Genomic DNA, 17465 nt, shown 5'->3' on the forward strand with positions numbered 1-17465 from the left:
ATTCTAACTGTCAGTTTTGGGAATTGGAAATAACAAAGCGACGTTTAATTGTCGGATTATCTCCTCCTTCGATATTTTATGCGTCGAGATTCTTTGTTCAATATTGTTGAAGAAATTGGCGTTATTCCAGATGAGACGTTTTCTCTGGAGAATTTGATTTTTGTGGACGTAGATTCTCGAGCCCTTGAAAATATTTATATGCGGGAATTAATTCGTAAATTGACTGACCGTCCGCTACGTTCGTGTACGTAATTTATGTATGTAAACCGGAATTTCCTTGGCAAACTTTGCGCGCCACCACTATCCGTCTTTTCGTCGGTGTAATTAATCTCTGTTCAATTTATTCAAGCTACAGCTCGTTCGAGGTTCAATTCAAAGATCATTTTTTAAAAAATGATTTTCTAAAGAAGGGGAAAAAAGAAAAAAATTATTTTTTAAAAATAATTGCATTTGAGGACAAGTTTCGTTCGAGCAGGTATGAATAAAAATGGCTGGTAATATTCAAAAGATCGTGTTGGTATTTGCCCTCATAACCAGCCCCAAGGGTTCGATAAAATTGTCTTCATACCGAGGCATATATTCATATCTTATGAACGTGATGCAGCGGCTCAATTTTTTTTTATTCCGTTGACTTTTTTTCGAATTTTTCTTTTCTTCTTTGTATAAGCTTGGATTAAGTGATGCAAATCTTCTTGTCGTTGTGTACCGTTGTGAATGTGCACTTAATTCGAGAAAATTCGATTAATTAAATATTTGTAATGTTTCGCGTTGTTAAATAATTAAAATAATTTTTACGTGTTAAAAGTATAAATTTTAATCATGTTTTGTATATACGTACGAATAATCTGTAGTTTAAACTTTATAAATAATACATTTATATATTTTTCTGTAAAAATTTTATACGTAAATTACTTACGCGTAAAAGTATTTACGTAAGTCGATAAGTTAGACAGCGATCAAAAAGAATCCGATACTAACGCCATCTCGCGTTTGGATTCCCGAAGCTCCGATTTGTTATTAGCGTAACATAACATGCAAGGAGGTATTCGAAGCGTAGAGAAGGAGAACAACATTGTGCGAGAAAGATGGAGAACGTACCCGCCATTTTGAAAATGCCGTATAAAGAAATTGATTAATTACTTGTGTTTTATTAAAAATTTTGCCATTTTCAAGCTCGAATCTTGTTCTTAAAATTTCAGACAAGTTTCTTTTATTAATTTTATTGTGAAATTCTTTTTCATTAATTATTTATTAACGATTATCATAGTGTCTTGATTGCAATTTTTTATTTTGTAATAATGAACAATAAATTTATTTATTTAAGCAACAATATATTTATAAATAAAAATTGAAAGGAAATAATATTTCAAAGTTCCGAAATTTTGTGTAGAAATAATTAATAAATTTTCCATATAATGTGTTCAAATGAAGAAGTTCTCTGTTCTCTTTCCTCGATTATAACTTTAAACACCTCCTTGCACGTTCTGTTATGCTATTAACAAGTCAAAGCTTCGATGATAAAATACAAAATGGCGTCACTAATATTAGTTTAAATTTAGTTTTTCTAGTCTAACTAGTAAGTTCTCTAAGAGAGAAGAATGTAAGAAGTAACTCTAAATTCTTCTAAATTTTTAATAGAAGTTTCAGTTTTTAAAAAATCAGAAAGAATAATAAATAAAATAAACTGTAATAGAAAATAATAAAATAATAAAAATATTACACTAAAAATTTATGGAAGAAAAATGATTAAATGTATTATTTAAATTCTTTATTTTCAATAATTTCATTACCAGAAATGCATTCCATCAAATTATACAATTTTTTAAATAGTAATTTTATGATTGAATTGATTTAGTACATTTTACACATATTTCATATTGGAATTAACATAATAAAAATATCTAAAATTTATAGTAGATAAATATTTTTAAATGTTATTTTATAAGAAGTATCAAATAAATGTAATTGTATTTATTACAAATCCATGATTAACAAATATATATATATGTATACATATGTATATATATGTATATATTTTACAAAATGTGTAAAAATATTGTTAAGAAAAATATATTTTGATTAGAATAAAGTTTTGTACTATAAATGTGTATATTTAAATAGTTAAAAATATATTGTATTATATAAAATATATCCTTCAATTATTTCATTTATATAGTTATTAAATTTCTCTTTAGTGTATAACACAATATCTATTAAATTTAATCTTTTAATAATTAAATCTTGTAATTGTAAATAATGTAATTGTAAAAAATTCCTAAATCAATCTATCATTTTTGTTTAAATTTCCTATTGTTTTATCTATAAATTTATGTTTAACTTTATGAAAATTATTATAATAATGCAATCAATTTAAATATTTGGACCATTGCTAATTGTTTCATTTTCAGGAGTAAAATACATAGAATCTAAGAAACATTTTGCAAAATCGCCAACGATACTTCTATCTGGTATACTCTGACTCATACCATAAATTGCAAACTGAAAAAGAATATTTATTATTTATAACATAGAACTTTTATAACAATTTTATTTGATTACTTGTTTTATATATACCTTTCCTTCAACAGGAGTTTCTGGATTTTTTAAAATTTCTTCTAATTCAGTTTCAACATCGCTTAAAAATTGATCTGCTACACCTGACTGTGTATGAACATATGTAACACAAAGATGTATACCGCAAGGAAATTGAAGTGTATTTAAATTCCATCCTTTTGCGTTTAAAGCTTCAGAAAGTTTATAAATATGAAAATCATTTGATCCTAATGCGATAACTGATGTAGCAGGTGTACCAAAAATAAATATTCCTTTTAATTTTCTCAATCTATAAAAGTTTCAATATTTCATTATTATGAAATTTCTGTTAAAAATTTAAAATATATACCTTTGTTCAATATATCTAGTAGTTTTTATAATTTTTTTTGTTGATTCTAAATATTCATTATAACCAAAATACATTAATGTGGCCCAACACGATGCTATGACTCCACCAGCTCTTGAACCACTTACAGTTGGAGAGCCATAAATACCACCAGGCCAATCAGTAGTTATGGTGTACTGATAATGTCTTATCTTCTTATTTCTATAAAGAATAAGTGAAGAACCTTTTGGAGCATAAGCATACTAAAAAATATAAAAATAAATTTGTATTATTAAAAAAATAATTAGAAATATACATGTACTATATATAATAGTTTAAATATTATTTATATACTTTATGTGTATCAGCTGATATACTTGTGACTCCAGAAAGTTTGAAGTCAAAAGGTGATATATCAAAGCCTGCATTTTTCATAAAACATATTAAAAATCCACCAAGACAAGCATCGACATGAACAGGGATGTTGTACTTTACTCCTAAGTCAGAGATTGCTTGAATATTATCCATTGTTCCATATGGAAAATTTGGTGCTGATCCTACTAACTATTACAGCTGTATTAATTCTAATAAACTCATTGTAATCCTAATCTTAAAAATAATTTTCTTACCATTATTGTATTTCTTGTAATAGCTTTTTCCATAGATTTAATACAAACAGTATAACTATGTTGATCAACAGGTACAGAACGTACTTTAAGTTTTAAGTACTGAGCAGCTTTATCAAAAGCAGAATGTGCTGTTACTGGCATTATTATTTCAGGATTTTTTATACCTTTTACGTGTCTTGCATAATCTCTGTATGTTTTACATGCCAATAAAATTGATTCTGTACCACCACTAGTCATCTGAAAACATCTTATTACATTTTAAATTTTGTTTATATTTATTTTATTTTGCATATTAATATTTAAAAATGAAAACAACTTACAGTACCACAAGAAGCATTATCCCCATGGAATAAATTGCAAGCTATTTTAACCACTTCTGCTTCCATCTTGCATATACCAGGAAAAACATCAGGATGTAATGGGTTTGTATATGATGCAATGCTATAAATATCTCCCATTAATTGTAAGAGATTGATATCAACTCTGTATATAGCTCCAGATACTTTACCATCTTTCCAATTGTAATCACCTAAATGATATATATAGATGATATATACATATATATTTATTCTATTTCAGCTAATGTTTTGTTCTATTCTTTTATTGTATTTTACCTAATTGAACACATTGTTTTACTCTTTCTAATACTTCTTTTGGTTTCAAGCCTTTTTCTGGAAGTTTTACAACAAAAGGAACTTTTTTTAATCTCTGTAAAGTTTCTTTTTCAAATATCTGATTAATATTATCTAATTCTTGATCAATTTTATTTCTAATAGCAGGTATAAAATGCATTAAATTAAATAATTTCTTCTTTGCTCTTTCTGTAAGACCTAAAAAAAAACTTTTAATTTATTAAAAGTTTCAACTTTCTCTATATTATTTATATATATTATAAACAATCATACTTTCATCTTGAAAAATAAAATTCCATAACCAGATTGAAGTAAGGATAGTTGTACTTGTTATAGCTACTATTTGCCATGGTTCTTTGCTTTTAAAATAACTATTAATCAATTGTTTCACACTGTTAAGACCAAGAGTATACATGTTTATCTAAAAAAAAAATTTGTTATCTATATTGCATATTATTTTTACTTTATATCAAATAAATTTAATTAATAAACTTGATATACACATATCTAATTTTTTAAACAAAATTATCATTAATTCTTATACTCTTACATTATTTTTCTTTGATTTACAGATTTACATATACATTCAATCTTTTATTCTTCTATCTTTTTTTCCTTACTCAGCTATTTTTTTTTTTTTTTTATTTATTATATAATTTTATTTTGTTCTATTAATCACTTGTTCGTATAATTATTATTACCGTTAATATTGCTTTTTATTTTTAATATATTGAAAATTGATTTATTTTAAAGAAATATTTGAATTTTTAAATATATATTATTATAATTTTTAATTTTTTATACATAATTTTTAACTATATTATAATATTAAAGCGAAATATAAATATATACTCATCAATACTGTATGAAAAATTGTAAACTTTAATATTATGAATGATGAAATATATTATATATTATAATATCAATAGATAATTTAAAAAACTAAATGACTATCATTATAAGCTTTTATCATTTAGCAAATACTTACAATCTCGGATGTGTGTCTATATAATATTCCAGCGAAATGATTTTTATACAAAAACGGCTATTAACAGATGGCAGCTCCGAATCTTTCTTTATAATTTCGTTTTATGAATTGTTATTTCTAAAAATATATTGTACAGTCGAAAATATAATATATTTATTATATATTTTTTATATTAAATTAAATTTTATATTATAATATTGTAGTCTTAAAAAAAAATGAATGAATATTCAATTGATATTTCTTATCTATATGATTATGTGCTAAAAAGAGACAAGAATAATGAAACAGCAAATAATGAAAGGGAGGAAGGCAAAAGAGATAGAATAAAAATTATGAAATCATCATTTCCAAAATGCTATAAATTACAAGAGATAATAATAATAAGAGAAGGATAGAAATAGAGATAAGAATTAACTTTAAATGCCATCTTTTAATTAGAATCGGAGATATCTCTTCAAAGATAGGATAAAATAGAATAAGAATTTAAATACAGCGTTATCTCTTAAGAGTTTTTAGAAACATCTTTTTTTTGAAAATATGCTTTTTGTTTTCAAAAGATGACGTTGATAGTTAATTCTTAGTCTGAATTATTTTTCTATAACAATTTTAATTTTATCTTTATTTTATCGAGTTTCATTCGTAGTATGAAAATAATACCGAGTTTTTATATTTTTACTATAATTTTGTTCTCTTCCCTATTTATTTATTTTTTTATTTATATTTATTTTAAAAAATGCGTTCAAAAAGTCGTTTTAATATTTTTTTTCCCCTCATTATTATTATATATTATTATTATACAATGAAAATATAAGGAATTAATAATAATATTATCTATAGTGTAGAATTTCATTCTTTATTTACAAATGTTTGATAATCATCAATGTATTCGGTAACAAAATTGCATTGCACATATACAGAATGATCGTTCAGCGCTAAGACAATAAATTAACAACTTCATTATACGAGAAACAAAAACAATACTGATACGATTCTCATTAGAATGTAAAATCGTGTCTTTAGTCAATGTATATTATTCAGTCACAAGATTTTATACGTGACACACCATTTTTATAATAATATATCAGTAAGCATAATCACAATATTATGCTTATAAAAGAAAACAGATCAACGAAAAACATAGGGATTCTCATCTGAATTAACAAATGTAACAAATAGTAAGTCTGACTTGTTGAGCTAGGCCGAACATTTTGGAACTCAGTCACGACTATGGCGCGTGTATAATTATATTATGCGTAGCTACAAACGACAGCTTATGTGAATCTATAATGTCAAAATAACAATTGTTATACAATAATAAGGTATCGAGAAACTTTCGACGAGTAATGTTCCTGTTTTAGATTCGATACATTACTTTCATAGGTCGTTCCATTCGATTTACATATGTATAGGCACTATTCATCGTCAAAGAAGCATTCTAAAGAAGATCCAATGATCCAAATAGTAAATATTGTTTATTTGTTTCTTTCTTTCAATAGATTTTTATTTAATATATCTATCGACGATCAATCGTTTTATAACGTTTAATATAACGGATGCCCAAAAAGAAATAGGTATTTGGCGGATTGACTCGTCATTGTAAACATAACCTATATCGCGTGACTCAAGTCCGTCTTGTTCGGCGGATGCAATAAAAAGACGCATAGATATTAAAAATAAGTGGATCACATTGATGCAATTCTTTTCTTGATATCAAAAGTTCGTGCAAGTATGAAAAGTTTAGCCATTGTGAAACTGTGATTGATCGTAACATTGTCTTAATTTTCTTATTCGCTCCATATTTTGCTTTTTCTTATTATTTTCCTGTTTTTCTAGAACAGTTTCTTAAATAAAATACGAACGAAAGAAACTTTGCAACGATTTTTCGTACAAAAACATTTCTTTAACATACCTACGCACGAACTCATGAAAAAAATTTCAAAAGGACATCGACATTATTATTGATAATTCGATTGATCGATTACGTTGTTTATAAATGTGCGTCGTTTTTCTTTTCTTTTTTTTTTTTTTTTTTTTTTCAGATGTTCGTTACTTCTATACAAATTCGAAATAAAATTTTCTTGTACACACGCTATGCGTATCATTATATTTACGTATATCCTGCGAATTTTTTTTTTTTTACGGTACGAATGCAACAGTATTTATCAACCAAAAACCATTTGCCGCTGATAATATATCATGTAAGTAGGTATAACGTGCTATCTACTACTGGTGGCGATAGATAATTCAACATACAAATTGTCTAAAAATCAAACCAACCATACGATCATCTAGCAGCTTTATATACCGACGATTACTGTCAATACGTGTGGCATAAATATATTTGTATATTTATCGCTAACTCGTGAGTACGGGGCGGCCTGATTTAATAACTGTAAACATTATCGAAAAAAAGGATCGATTCTAAAAGTTAAGACGAACGATATAAATTACATTCGCAATTATTAAAATTGATCGTATGTATATGCTTGCAAAAAATAGGGTTACAGCCAGTATAAGACGCATCACATTTTTATGAGAAATTAAAACGTTTCTAAAGCGTCATTTCTTATACATATTCGTTCATCAAGCGTTATTACGACATTGCAATTCGTGTCATATTTTAATAAATACACTTTTAAACTTGGTCTTTCTATGTATAGGTAGACAACAAAAGTTTTATAATCGCATTCTTACATAGTTTGACCTCGTTTGCGATCGTTTCAGGCGCCCCACTCTCTCAAAATTTGACGACTCGACGAAAAAAATAACTATATCCCTTAAGCGCTTCTTGTGTAGGCCTGAAATCGATATTTTTCTCTTTCTTCTCTTTTCTTCTTGTTCACGTTACTTACAATTAGGCGAATGAAATACAACGACCATGGATTAAGTACAGACGACAGTTAGTTTGATGCGTACACACACTAGCATACAGGCAAATATTTTTCCTTTTTTGCACCATTTGGTTACATTCTTTTATTTAATCCTATTTTTTTTTATTCATTTTGCCTCCTTCGTCTGTCCTGCTTCGACGAGGACGAACACAGGCCGGACGTTATATCATTTAGCGTTATCGTTATTCTTCATTTCTTCATTTTTTTCTTCCTTTTTTTTTCTTTTTTTTTTTTTTTTTCCTCCATTTTGCAATATGCCTTAAGAAACATTTAATCGAACAACATGAAACGCTCGCGCGATTATGCGAGTCCGTCAATATATATGTATATAAAATTCGAATACACTCGGCGGACCGCAAAAATGAACGAGGTGAACTTTCAACAGCATTATTAGACTTCAACGTGTCGCATAAACTATACAAAAATGAGCGCTCGAAGTTGGGAGAAACGAAATATTTTGGACGGTACGACGAAGAAGCATTTCAACAAAATCTTTTTTTTTTCTTTTTTTCTTTTTTCTTTTTTCTTTTTTACCACGATTCCTTGCCACAAAATCATTGTATTCCGCTCAAATTCAAATCGCTCTCAACTATATTCGCTCGCTAAAAACTGATCCTTGCGAACTGACGTATCGTGTTACATTACAGTTTGAAGGCATTGATTGAGAGGCTAAGATCTCCATTTTTTCCTTTTTTCATTTCTTCTTCTTTTCTTTTCTTCTTTTTTGTTTCTTTTCATATATTTTTATTCGCCACTGTGCAAGACCACTGTGCTTTCTTCAACTTTGATCTCTGTATCGAGGCTGGCTGAACGCTTGTTCGTTTTATTTAATGATTTAATTCTAGCCCGTCGATAGTATTAATAATAGAAAGACATGTGGCTCTATTTTTGTTCGAAAGCTGTATTTAAAAGTATTTTTCGTTCTTCTCCTTCACTATATGTGTAGCGTATTATTATTATTATTATTATTATTATAGATTTAGCCTTCTATTTTTCATCTCTTCTTTTATTTTAATTTGGACGAATAATTTATATAATTACAAGATTACGATTCTGGGTAACATTCCTCGTTTTTCTCAATTTCACATAAATCTGAAAAATTAATATTTTTTTTTATTAAATGTGCGAATCAGTTATTAAAAGAAAAAAAGTAATTGACATATATATACGTTCTTGTACCAAACGAATTATCGAAGACTAACGATTATTACTTGAGCCGTTGTGTAACATTGGCCAAGGCAACGGCAAATGCCTGCAAAGCGCTAAAGGGATATTGGAAATCCAACGTGTAGGCGTTTCCATCTATCCTTCCGAATTGCATTACCTGGAGGAAAATTGAAACAATTATACGATATTCGATTAATAGTTTGTGAAAGAGACTATATATATATATACACACCTGCCTTCCTTTAAATTCTATTTGAAAGTTTTTAGCGCTTTCCTGTGTCACTCTTCCACCAAAGTCAAGCTGATACACTTGACTGGACTCATTCCACATTGGTGCTTTATTATGCATCACAAGCTCTCGCCTCACTGCTTCTGATTTATGGCCAGATATCCCTCCTCCTTTCTGTTTCAACTATATATTCGTCGTAATTAAAATTAGATTACTATCTCACATCACTATCTCTTTCACGCATTTTCTATCTTCTAATCTAACCTTCTGTCGCAACTGTGCTTTCTGAAACGTTTCGAGATCTCTGTAATTGGTCGACGAGTCATCTTGCAAGAGTCCTTCCTCGTCTGAACTTTCGCCTCGACTTTTTCGCGGTTTTCTACTTAACAAAGGACTCGATAAAAGTCTTCTTCTAATCGGCGAGGCAGATGCTGGCCTTTTACCTTTTTTCGATGGGGCCGGACTACTGGGAGAACTTCTAGGTAATCTGAAAAATGTTAACCGTCAAAGATTGATCCGTCGAACAATTTATTTACGATCGATAACGTTACCTGGTGGATGGACGAGGCGACGGTGGCGGCAAGGAATGACTTTCGTCGAAATCTCGAAGCCGAGCCGCAAGACCGTCCAGAGAGGACGCTAATGAGCCACTCGGGCTAGATCCTCTGAAACGATGGTACAAATTAGAGAGAGATAAAAAAAACATAGGCACCAAGTGTTAAACAACGATAGAAGAATAACCTCTGAGAAAATCGACCTTATGGATTTAGAGAATCACCGGTTTAAAAGATCGCGCAATCGAAAATATCATCCATCAACTTACCTAACGGGCGAATTACAACTTTTCAATCGATTTGGCTTAACCTCGGCAGACATAACCACAACGGAACCTGTAACAAGCTTAGCGGATTCGTCGAGAATCTCTGCCGCGTCTGCCGATTTCTCCAAAGACTCGTTACTTTTGTCCTCGACAGTCTCGAGATTCACCGCACCAGCCGCTTCCTCAGCGTGTTCGGGCAGCTTGGGTGGCAAGGCTATTTGCTCGTTAGCTGGAAATATGTCACTCGAGTCCAAACTCTTAGATTTGCCGCAGTTACGAAGCCTGGGCGACTTGGACGTTTGCTGTCCGATCTCTTGCTGTGCCTTGTTCTTTTTTCTCCTCTTCGTCTTCCTCGAAACCAGGACCAATCTTTTGTTAGGCGCCTCCTTCCTGAGCATCTTCAAAGCGACATTGCACGGAACCAATTGCGCGTCCACCATGTCTAAATAACCGACACTGCAACTTCGAACTATAGAGTCGTTCACGCAAAGTGGGCCGATACTGACCACCGTCTGCGTTCGGTGGACGCCTCGCGATTGGTCGAAAGATTCCACCTCTCCGCGGGACTCCTCGTCTATGAAACGCATCTCGTCGACTCGGCTCACAGTCGTGACGCAGGAGCTGGTCGATTGTTGACAAGTGTTGCTCGCTTTACCGCATTGCTCGTGCGATTTTGGATCTTTGAGCTTCGTGCTGCAGTAGGCACAGGTTTGCCTATCGATACATTGATCGATGTTCTCTGGAAACTGATAAGAACAGGCCGGCGAATGATTGCTGGACAAGTGGATGCCATTTTTACCGAACGGGCCGTTGTTAGAGGACGGTTGGCCGATGCTCGAGTTGTTGTTCACGTTGTGATTATTTTTACCCTGGATCCCGTTGCTCGAACAGGGCGTACCGTGCATACCGTTGAGAAATATCTGCGACTGAGGCCCGTTACTGGTCAAATCGTTCACGATTGATCCCTGAGAGCATCGATCACGACTGCTCGACGACGCCTCCGTGCTCGACGCTTGCCCATTGTGCATCGGAATAATGGCCGCCGCCGCGAGAACCGCTTTGTCGTCCTGAGACGAAATCTGATTCAACTTGTTGTTCTCGTGCTCTTTCTTCGTGACGAGGCCCGGTTGATCGGCGAGCGCCGTTTTCATCCTCTGAATGTTGTTCGAGTAATCGGTCCCCGTGTTCGACGTCGCTATGATGGTTTGCGTGGGCGCGACCGCGTTTTTCGGCGACTGAAGCGCAGGCACGTCGCAACACCTCGGCGGATTGTGCCTGGGCGGCGTTCTGTAAGCGTTCCCGCCTCTCAAACCGTCCCCGCTTCTCAGATTCTCGAATTCTTGCAGATCCACGTAGGCCAACTCGTTCTCGAAGTTCTCGACCCTGGACAGAGTGGCGGGCAAAGGCGGTTCGGCGGGCATGAATTGATTGGAAATCTGAGATTTTGGACGATTCGAGTTGAGCCGCGCGTTACGGGGCGTCATAGGCGCTATGGGAGGCGGCTGCGCCTCGGACGTCGTCCTCGACGCGGCTTGAAATTCCTGGAACGATTCCTCCTCGTCCTCGGAGAAGAGGTTGGGATTGAAGGTAGGATCCGGACCTGAGGACCAAGCGAGTCGATTGAGTCTCGAGGCCGACCAACTTTTCCACGCAACCGTTACAACTTGAGTCTAACTGTAATTCGCCTTCGAAAGAGATTTTTATTATTATGTATCGCCTAACGAACGAGGTTGGAAAGCGTTTTTTGGGCGCGAATTGGGCTTCAAATTGCAACGGCTGCATATTCTTTCTTTCTTTTCGTTCGTGATCGCGGGAAATATACCTGCAGGCACGTCATCCCGTAATTCCGTCATCACCAGAGTCATTTGTCGCGGTTGCAAATGCAACAACGATGTTCGATAAGTAACCTGACCCAAGTTGGCGGGCACCGAATCAGCCAGCCCGTGAAACTTGAATTTCGTGCCCCAGATATTAGACGTTACTTCGACCAATCTCGCGTGCTGCAAACAGATACGTCTTGCGACACTGTTGGTCACGCGACTTGACTTTTGCAATACCTTAAGGCTCAAAGGGCTCGTTAAACTTTGCTACATCACGCAATTTCTTATTGGCCGGGTTTTAACCGTGTCGTAGCCTCTTAAATCGTTATTATCCCTGACGAGTTTTTTTTTTTTTTTTCTTTTCAGAGAAGATTGCTCGTCGTAGAAAAAAAAAAAAGAATGCGAAACAAGTCAATCTTAATTTTTTAGAGATAAGAAGAGAAAAGTGTCGTCTTCTATTTTCTTTACCATTTCGAGACAATTAATGGAAACAGGAGGTGTTGCTCTCTCTATAATTATTTACCTCGGGTAACGTGTCCACGTAAGTGAGATCGTCGGATTCGTCGTTCGTTTTCTCTTCCCTTTTCCTTCGGTTTTTCCTTTTGTTTCTCGGGGAGCCGCACAGGTCGGCCGTGTCCCTTTCCGTGTCGGATCCATCGCTGAACGAGGGACACTGCGACGTATCCTCCACCACTTGAAGGGTGTCCTGACTTTGTGGATCGAATATCACAAATTCTGGCCTGATTTTGCTCGTCCGTCTCCCCTTCAGAAGAGGCACCAGACCACCTAGATACTCGAGATACAACGTGTAACACGGTACCGGTTCCACGGCGTGTCTCAGCATCGTGCAGTGCAGTCTTCCTCCGCCAGGGGGTGGACGAGACACGAAACGTCTCAGCTCCCTTGGTTCTGGCACGGAACATCTAGAAGCAGGGAGAACCTTTAAGGGGAAGATTTTAAAAGGCGCATCCCTTTGTTGATTGCAATCAGATTAAAGTATTTTACTTCTATTTGAACGTTTTATGATTGTGTTTACTTAAAGTTTCAACATTAACAGTCAATTATTATTTTTTTTAATTGATGAAATTGTAAATCCATTCTTTTCTATTAAATCTATTGATACTGATCTTATGAATATCCAGAATTTAATAACATTGAATTGATTCAGATTGGCAATGATAAAGATATCAAAAGATTTCTCTAAGATATTGAATTTATATTTAATTGATGAAATTGTAAATCCATTCTTTTCTATTAAATCTATTGATACTGATCTTATGAATATCCAGAATAACATTGAATTTGATTCATATATACTAAATTATAAACAGATTGGCAATGATGAAAGTATCAAAAGATTTCTCTAAGATATTGAATTTATATTTAATTGATGAAATTGTAAATCCATTCTTTTCTATTAAATCTATTGATACTGATCTTATGAATATCCAGAATAACATTAAATTTGATTCATATATATTAAATTATAAACAGATTGGCAATGATGAAAATATCAAAAGGTTTCTCTAAGATATTGAATTTATATTTAATTGATGAAATTAAATCCATTCTTTTATATTAAATCTATCAATACTGATCAATGATACTGATCTTATGAATATCCAGAATAATATTGAATTTGATTCATATATATTAAATTATAAACAGATTGGCAATGATGAAAGGTCAATCAAAAGGTTTCTCTAAGATATTGAATTTATATTTAATTGATGATATTAAATCCATTCTTTTCTATTAAATCTATTGATACTGATCAATGATACTGATCTTATGAATATCCAGAATTTAATAACATTGAATTTGATTCATACATATTAAATTATAAACAAATTGGCAATGATGAAAGGTATCAAAAGCTTTCCCTAAGATATTGAATTCGTTACTTTATAAAACTTTTTCTGAAAAAGTATCCAAGTGAGCAAGACGAAATAGAACCACTATCCAATATCCACTACTACTGTGTGTACATACTTAGATTGTGCAATCGTGGTAAGGATCAAATGATTTCGCTACCTTATTGTACTGGCGAAGAGGGCTGCAACCGACGCTCTTAATCTCGGCGGCAATGGAAGTTGCTGAACGCTCGATTCCCTCGTCAAAGATGCCCTCACAGCTAAACGGGACAACAATTGGAGCGAACCTACCCGTCTACACGTACACAAACGTGCACAGAACCAGAACGCTTCAGTACGAATTCACTTTTAATTTACGATGAAGAAAGGATGACGACGATGATCTATTTACCTCGACACCCATGCGGCGTGGACGCGTGCACCGGTCGCCACAAAAAGTCGTCTGTCGTTGTGACCCCACGTGAGCGCCGACACTGGACACTGCGACAATCGAGCAAATTTCTCTTCGATTCTATCCACGATTGTATCGGATAATTTTGGAAAAATGAAACGCAGTGATCGAACTCGACGAAAAGCCGTAATTTTTAAAAAGAAAAAATTGAAATAATTCCATATTAGAAGTTATGGAAACAGAGGTTGTGCTGTTACTTACTTGCGTGTACGGTATCGCAGCGGTGTAGACGAGCGTACCGGTGACCGAGTAAAATTTTAAAAGGTTGGCGTACTCGTGAGGGCTGCCTTGGCCGTTGTCCGAATCCTTGGTCCCCGCTATGGCCAGCAACTTCCTCGAATTGCTCCACTCCGCGTGTAGGGGAGCCTTCAGATTCGTGCGTACCGTGATTGGCGAGACGTCGTCGAACGAACGCAGCATAACTATATTCCCATCGGCAAGGCAAACGGCTAGCACGTAATTTCGATCGTCTGTGGACACGTGTGATCCCTCTTCGATGATATTAAGCGATAAAGGAGAGGGTGATTTTTCTTTTTTTTGAGATTTGAAGCGAGGAAAAGAAAAGATTGAAATCCTCCTCGAGCTTATTACAAATTCATGTATAAATTCGTGTATTTTAGGCACAAAATACGAGATTGCGGGTAGAATCATACGAATCGTGAGCGTACTCGAACAATTTGAATGAATAATACAGAAGGTTTGCCCGGAACGAAATTGCAAAATTCAGAGATTTAGCGGGGGAAAATTATTATCGGTCCAAATTTTTCGTCTTGAAAAAACGAACAAAAGAAAAGAGTTCGCTTCCTATTCTTTATTTATCTTTAAGCGCTTCAGAGAAATCATGAGATTCCGTAGATCCAGAGATAATAAATTTATAGGTTAAATATATACACGTTTAAATTATTGTTATGGCTCGTTTCAACGCAACAGTTCACAACGCATTGAAAAAGCTAATAAAAATAAACGCGTCATTCTTACAGAATGTTACCTTTATGAGATCTGTCGTTCGTTAGATCGTCATCCCCCTCTTCCATGGTGAACTTTTCAGCGCTCCACGCCATCGAAGTGACACCGGCCGCCAATTGCACCTCGGACACCATCGCCCCGTGAACGTCCATCACTATTAATTGTCCAGCCGTTGTTCCAAAGTAAACCTGTTGTTGATTAAATTTTTAAATTAAGAAAAAAAAATATATAAATCCAATCTAATATTACGATTCATTACGATTTTTTTAACGCCTCTTAATTGTCACGAGGCGTTTAACCAACTTTTATTAAACTAGTTTTTGCTCTCTGTAAATTCCATGGCATAGAATGTAATGTTACCCTATAATTATTCTAAACTACCAAGAATCCTGGACTTATCGTGTTTCACGTATATTTAAAATGGTAGAGAATGAAGCTACGCGAGCAATTTATCGTGTATTTTATATGTATTCGTTTAAACGAGGTATTAAAATATGTGCAAAGCGAAATTTAAATAGTTATTTTGTATATAAATTGATATAAATTGAATAGTTATTCGTCACACGAGGCTTTTTAAATACAGCTTCGCAGTTTAGATCTTATTTTAGATAGTTGTTACGCTACGTAAGAGTAAACATGATGTTTCGTTAAGAAAGAGATAAAAAGAAGATCGATATTAACGTAATAACGATAACATCTAACATCTTTTTTAATTCGTTTACAATATAATTTACATGCGATATAAATGTAATTTTTGTAATTATAAGGCTATAATTTACCTGCTGATCGTCCGGCGTCCAAATACCGCAAGTAATGGTAGCTTTGTCGTTTAGCATCGATGACCAATACCTTTGGCCAGCGACGCTGCCAACCAATACGAAACCATCCTGTAAAAAGAAAATTTTTATTGATTCCTTTTCTTTAAATTGTATTATACGTAACACTTGTACTATTATACAATGTCTCCCTTATTCTGCGACAAATACCTCCTTGCCAAGTTTTAAATACTCTAAAATGCATACACGGTGTGTTCAAGTTTCCGCATTTTTTTTAGTTAATATCGAATGGAAATCTTTGTCCCTTTAAAACTCGTCTCGATTTATTTCGACTTTTGATATATTTAAAAAAATATCGTCGATTATTAAAATTAGGAGAAACTTTGAACCGCTGTAACTGCGGAAATAGTTACTTTCAATCGTCGAACAGGCGATTGTTGGAAACGCGATGCTTTCCTCTTTAAAACGCTTTTTCGTTCATCCCGATACGAGTTTCGGTTGCCGAGATATCGTCGTGTAAAGAAAAAGGTAATTCTTGATCGTTCGTGTTTATTCGAATGTCTCGCTCGCACCTTGTCTCTCACCGATCTATCCCTATAAATTGTGAGCGACAGATGCGATTCCTATGCTAGAAAACGTTTCTAGGGGAAAAAATATAGGTCACTAGGTCCCTAGTCCATTCATAATCTCTGAACATGTATCGAGTCCTTAATCGATTAACTGATTGAGATATCGAAATGAATCAAAAAGTGACTTCATTGACGTCGTGCTTCTCTTCATCTCTCGATTCAATGTATTTTCATTTTTTTACGCGAAAATTTTATTGTTTCGAAATTCTTTTTCTCTTAAAAAAAAATAAAATAATCTAGAATTGGAATACTTGTATTATTTATATAATAATACACTGCAATACGAAGATTTTTAATTGGAATAGAAAGAGTATAATCCACATACGATTTATTCAAAGTTTACGTCGCTTTATGTGCATACGCTTTTCATACGAAGAACGAATAACCATTTTACTCGACATATATATATACTTTCGTTCGAAATTCAATACGTATTTCTCGACGCTTTTAAAGCTACTTTGTCGATTCGATCTTAATAATAATACGAGATTTCTGCGCACCGTCAACTTTTTAATAAAAATCTCATCTCCCGCTGATAATTCGCTCAACCCATTGAATCCCGTGGATGATAAAGTCAGGGAAGCGTTGGATTTTCAATTGTCGATTCAAACGTACCGAATATATATATACACACATATATCTATAATAATGTATCTATAGCAATGAATTGGACGGCATTCAACTATCGCGCGAATCTAGATCCATTCTTTTCGTT

At 33.4% G+C, this 17465-nt stretch overlaps 2 protein-coding genes across 6 annotated transcripts in view; both read right to left on the reverse strand.

Moving 5' to 3' along the window:
- Positions 1 to 1753: 1753 nt before the first annotated feature.
- On the reverse strand, positions 1754 to 5280 carry LOC551593 (sphingosine-1-phosphate lyase). 2 transcript variants are annotated; one of them, XM_006563646.3, is made up of 9 exons: positions 5128 to 5280; positions 4413 to 4560; positions 4122 to 4337; positions 3828 to 4036; positions 3508 to 3744; positions 3233 to 3442; positions 2903 to 3141; positions 2575 to 2842; positions 1754 to 2499 (listed from the first exon to the last, which is right to left on the reverse strand). In XM_006563646.3, exons 2-9 carry the CDS (start codon positions 4552 to 4554, stop codon positions 2371 to 2373), a joined length of 1650 nt encoding a protein of 549 aa, XP_006563709.1. In that variant the 5' UTR covers positions 4555 to 4560; positions 5128 to 5280; the 3' UTR covers positions 1754 to 2370. The 2 variants fall into 2 exon arrangements, with proteins under 2 accessions (XP_006563709.1, XP_623988.1); XM_623985.6 differs by lacking the exon at positions 5128 to 5280 and adding an exon at positions 4690 to 4749.
- Positions 5281 to 5961: 681 nt separating this feature from the next.
- The window catches only part of LOC409680 (tubby-related protein 4), a 41264-nt gene continuing 29760 nt past the window's right edge, over positions 5962 to 17465 (reverse strand). Inside the window, exons 4-16 of one of the 4 annotated variants that reach the window (XM_006563649.3) lie at positions 16125 to 16232; positions 15368 to 15533; positions 14581 to 14849; positions 14320 to 14408; positions 14089 to 14223; positions 12578 to 12977; positions 12057 to 12234; positions 10238 to 11834; positions 9966 to 10079; positions 9679 to 9901; positions 9418 to 9597; positions 9230 to 9342; positions 5962 to 9110 (exon numbers count right to left, since the gene is read on the reverse strand). In XM_006563649.3, the coding sequence (XP_006563712.2) occupies positions 9101 to 9110; positions 9230 to 9342; positions 9418 to 9597; positions 9679 to 9901; positions 9966 to 10079; positions 10238 to 11834; positions 12057 to 12234; positions 12578 to 12977; positions 14089 to 14223; positions 14320 to 14408; positions 14581 to 14849; positions 15368 to 15533; positions 16125 to 16232 (3582 nt within the window). In that variant the 3' untranslated portion in view covers positions 5962 to 9100. Of the gene's footprint in view, positions 9111 to 9187; positions 9343 to 9417; positions 9598 to 9678; positions 9902 to 9965; positions 10080 to 10237; positions 11835 to 12056; positions 12235 to 12577; positions 12978 to 14088; positions 14224 to 14319; positions 14409 to 14580; positions 14850 to 15367; positions 15534 to 16124; positions 16233 to 17465 lie in introns of all 4 variants that reach the window. The other 3 variants (XM_006563651.3, XM_003250254.4, XM_006563650.3) reach the window with 3 other exon arrangements.

Source organism: Apis mellifera, linkage group LG15, assembly GCF_003254395.2.
Source record: "Apis mellifera strain DH4 linkage group LG15, Amel_HAv3.1, whole genome shotgun sequence".
Lineage (NCBI taxonomy): Eukaryota > Metazoa > Arthropoda > Insecta > Hymenoptera > Apidae > Apis > Apis mellifera.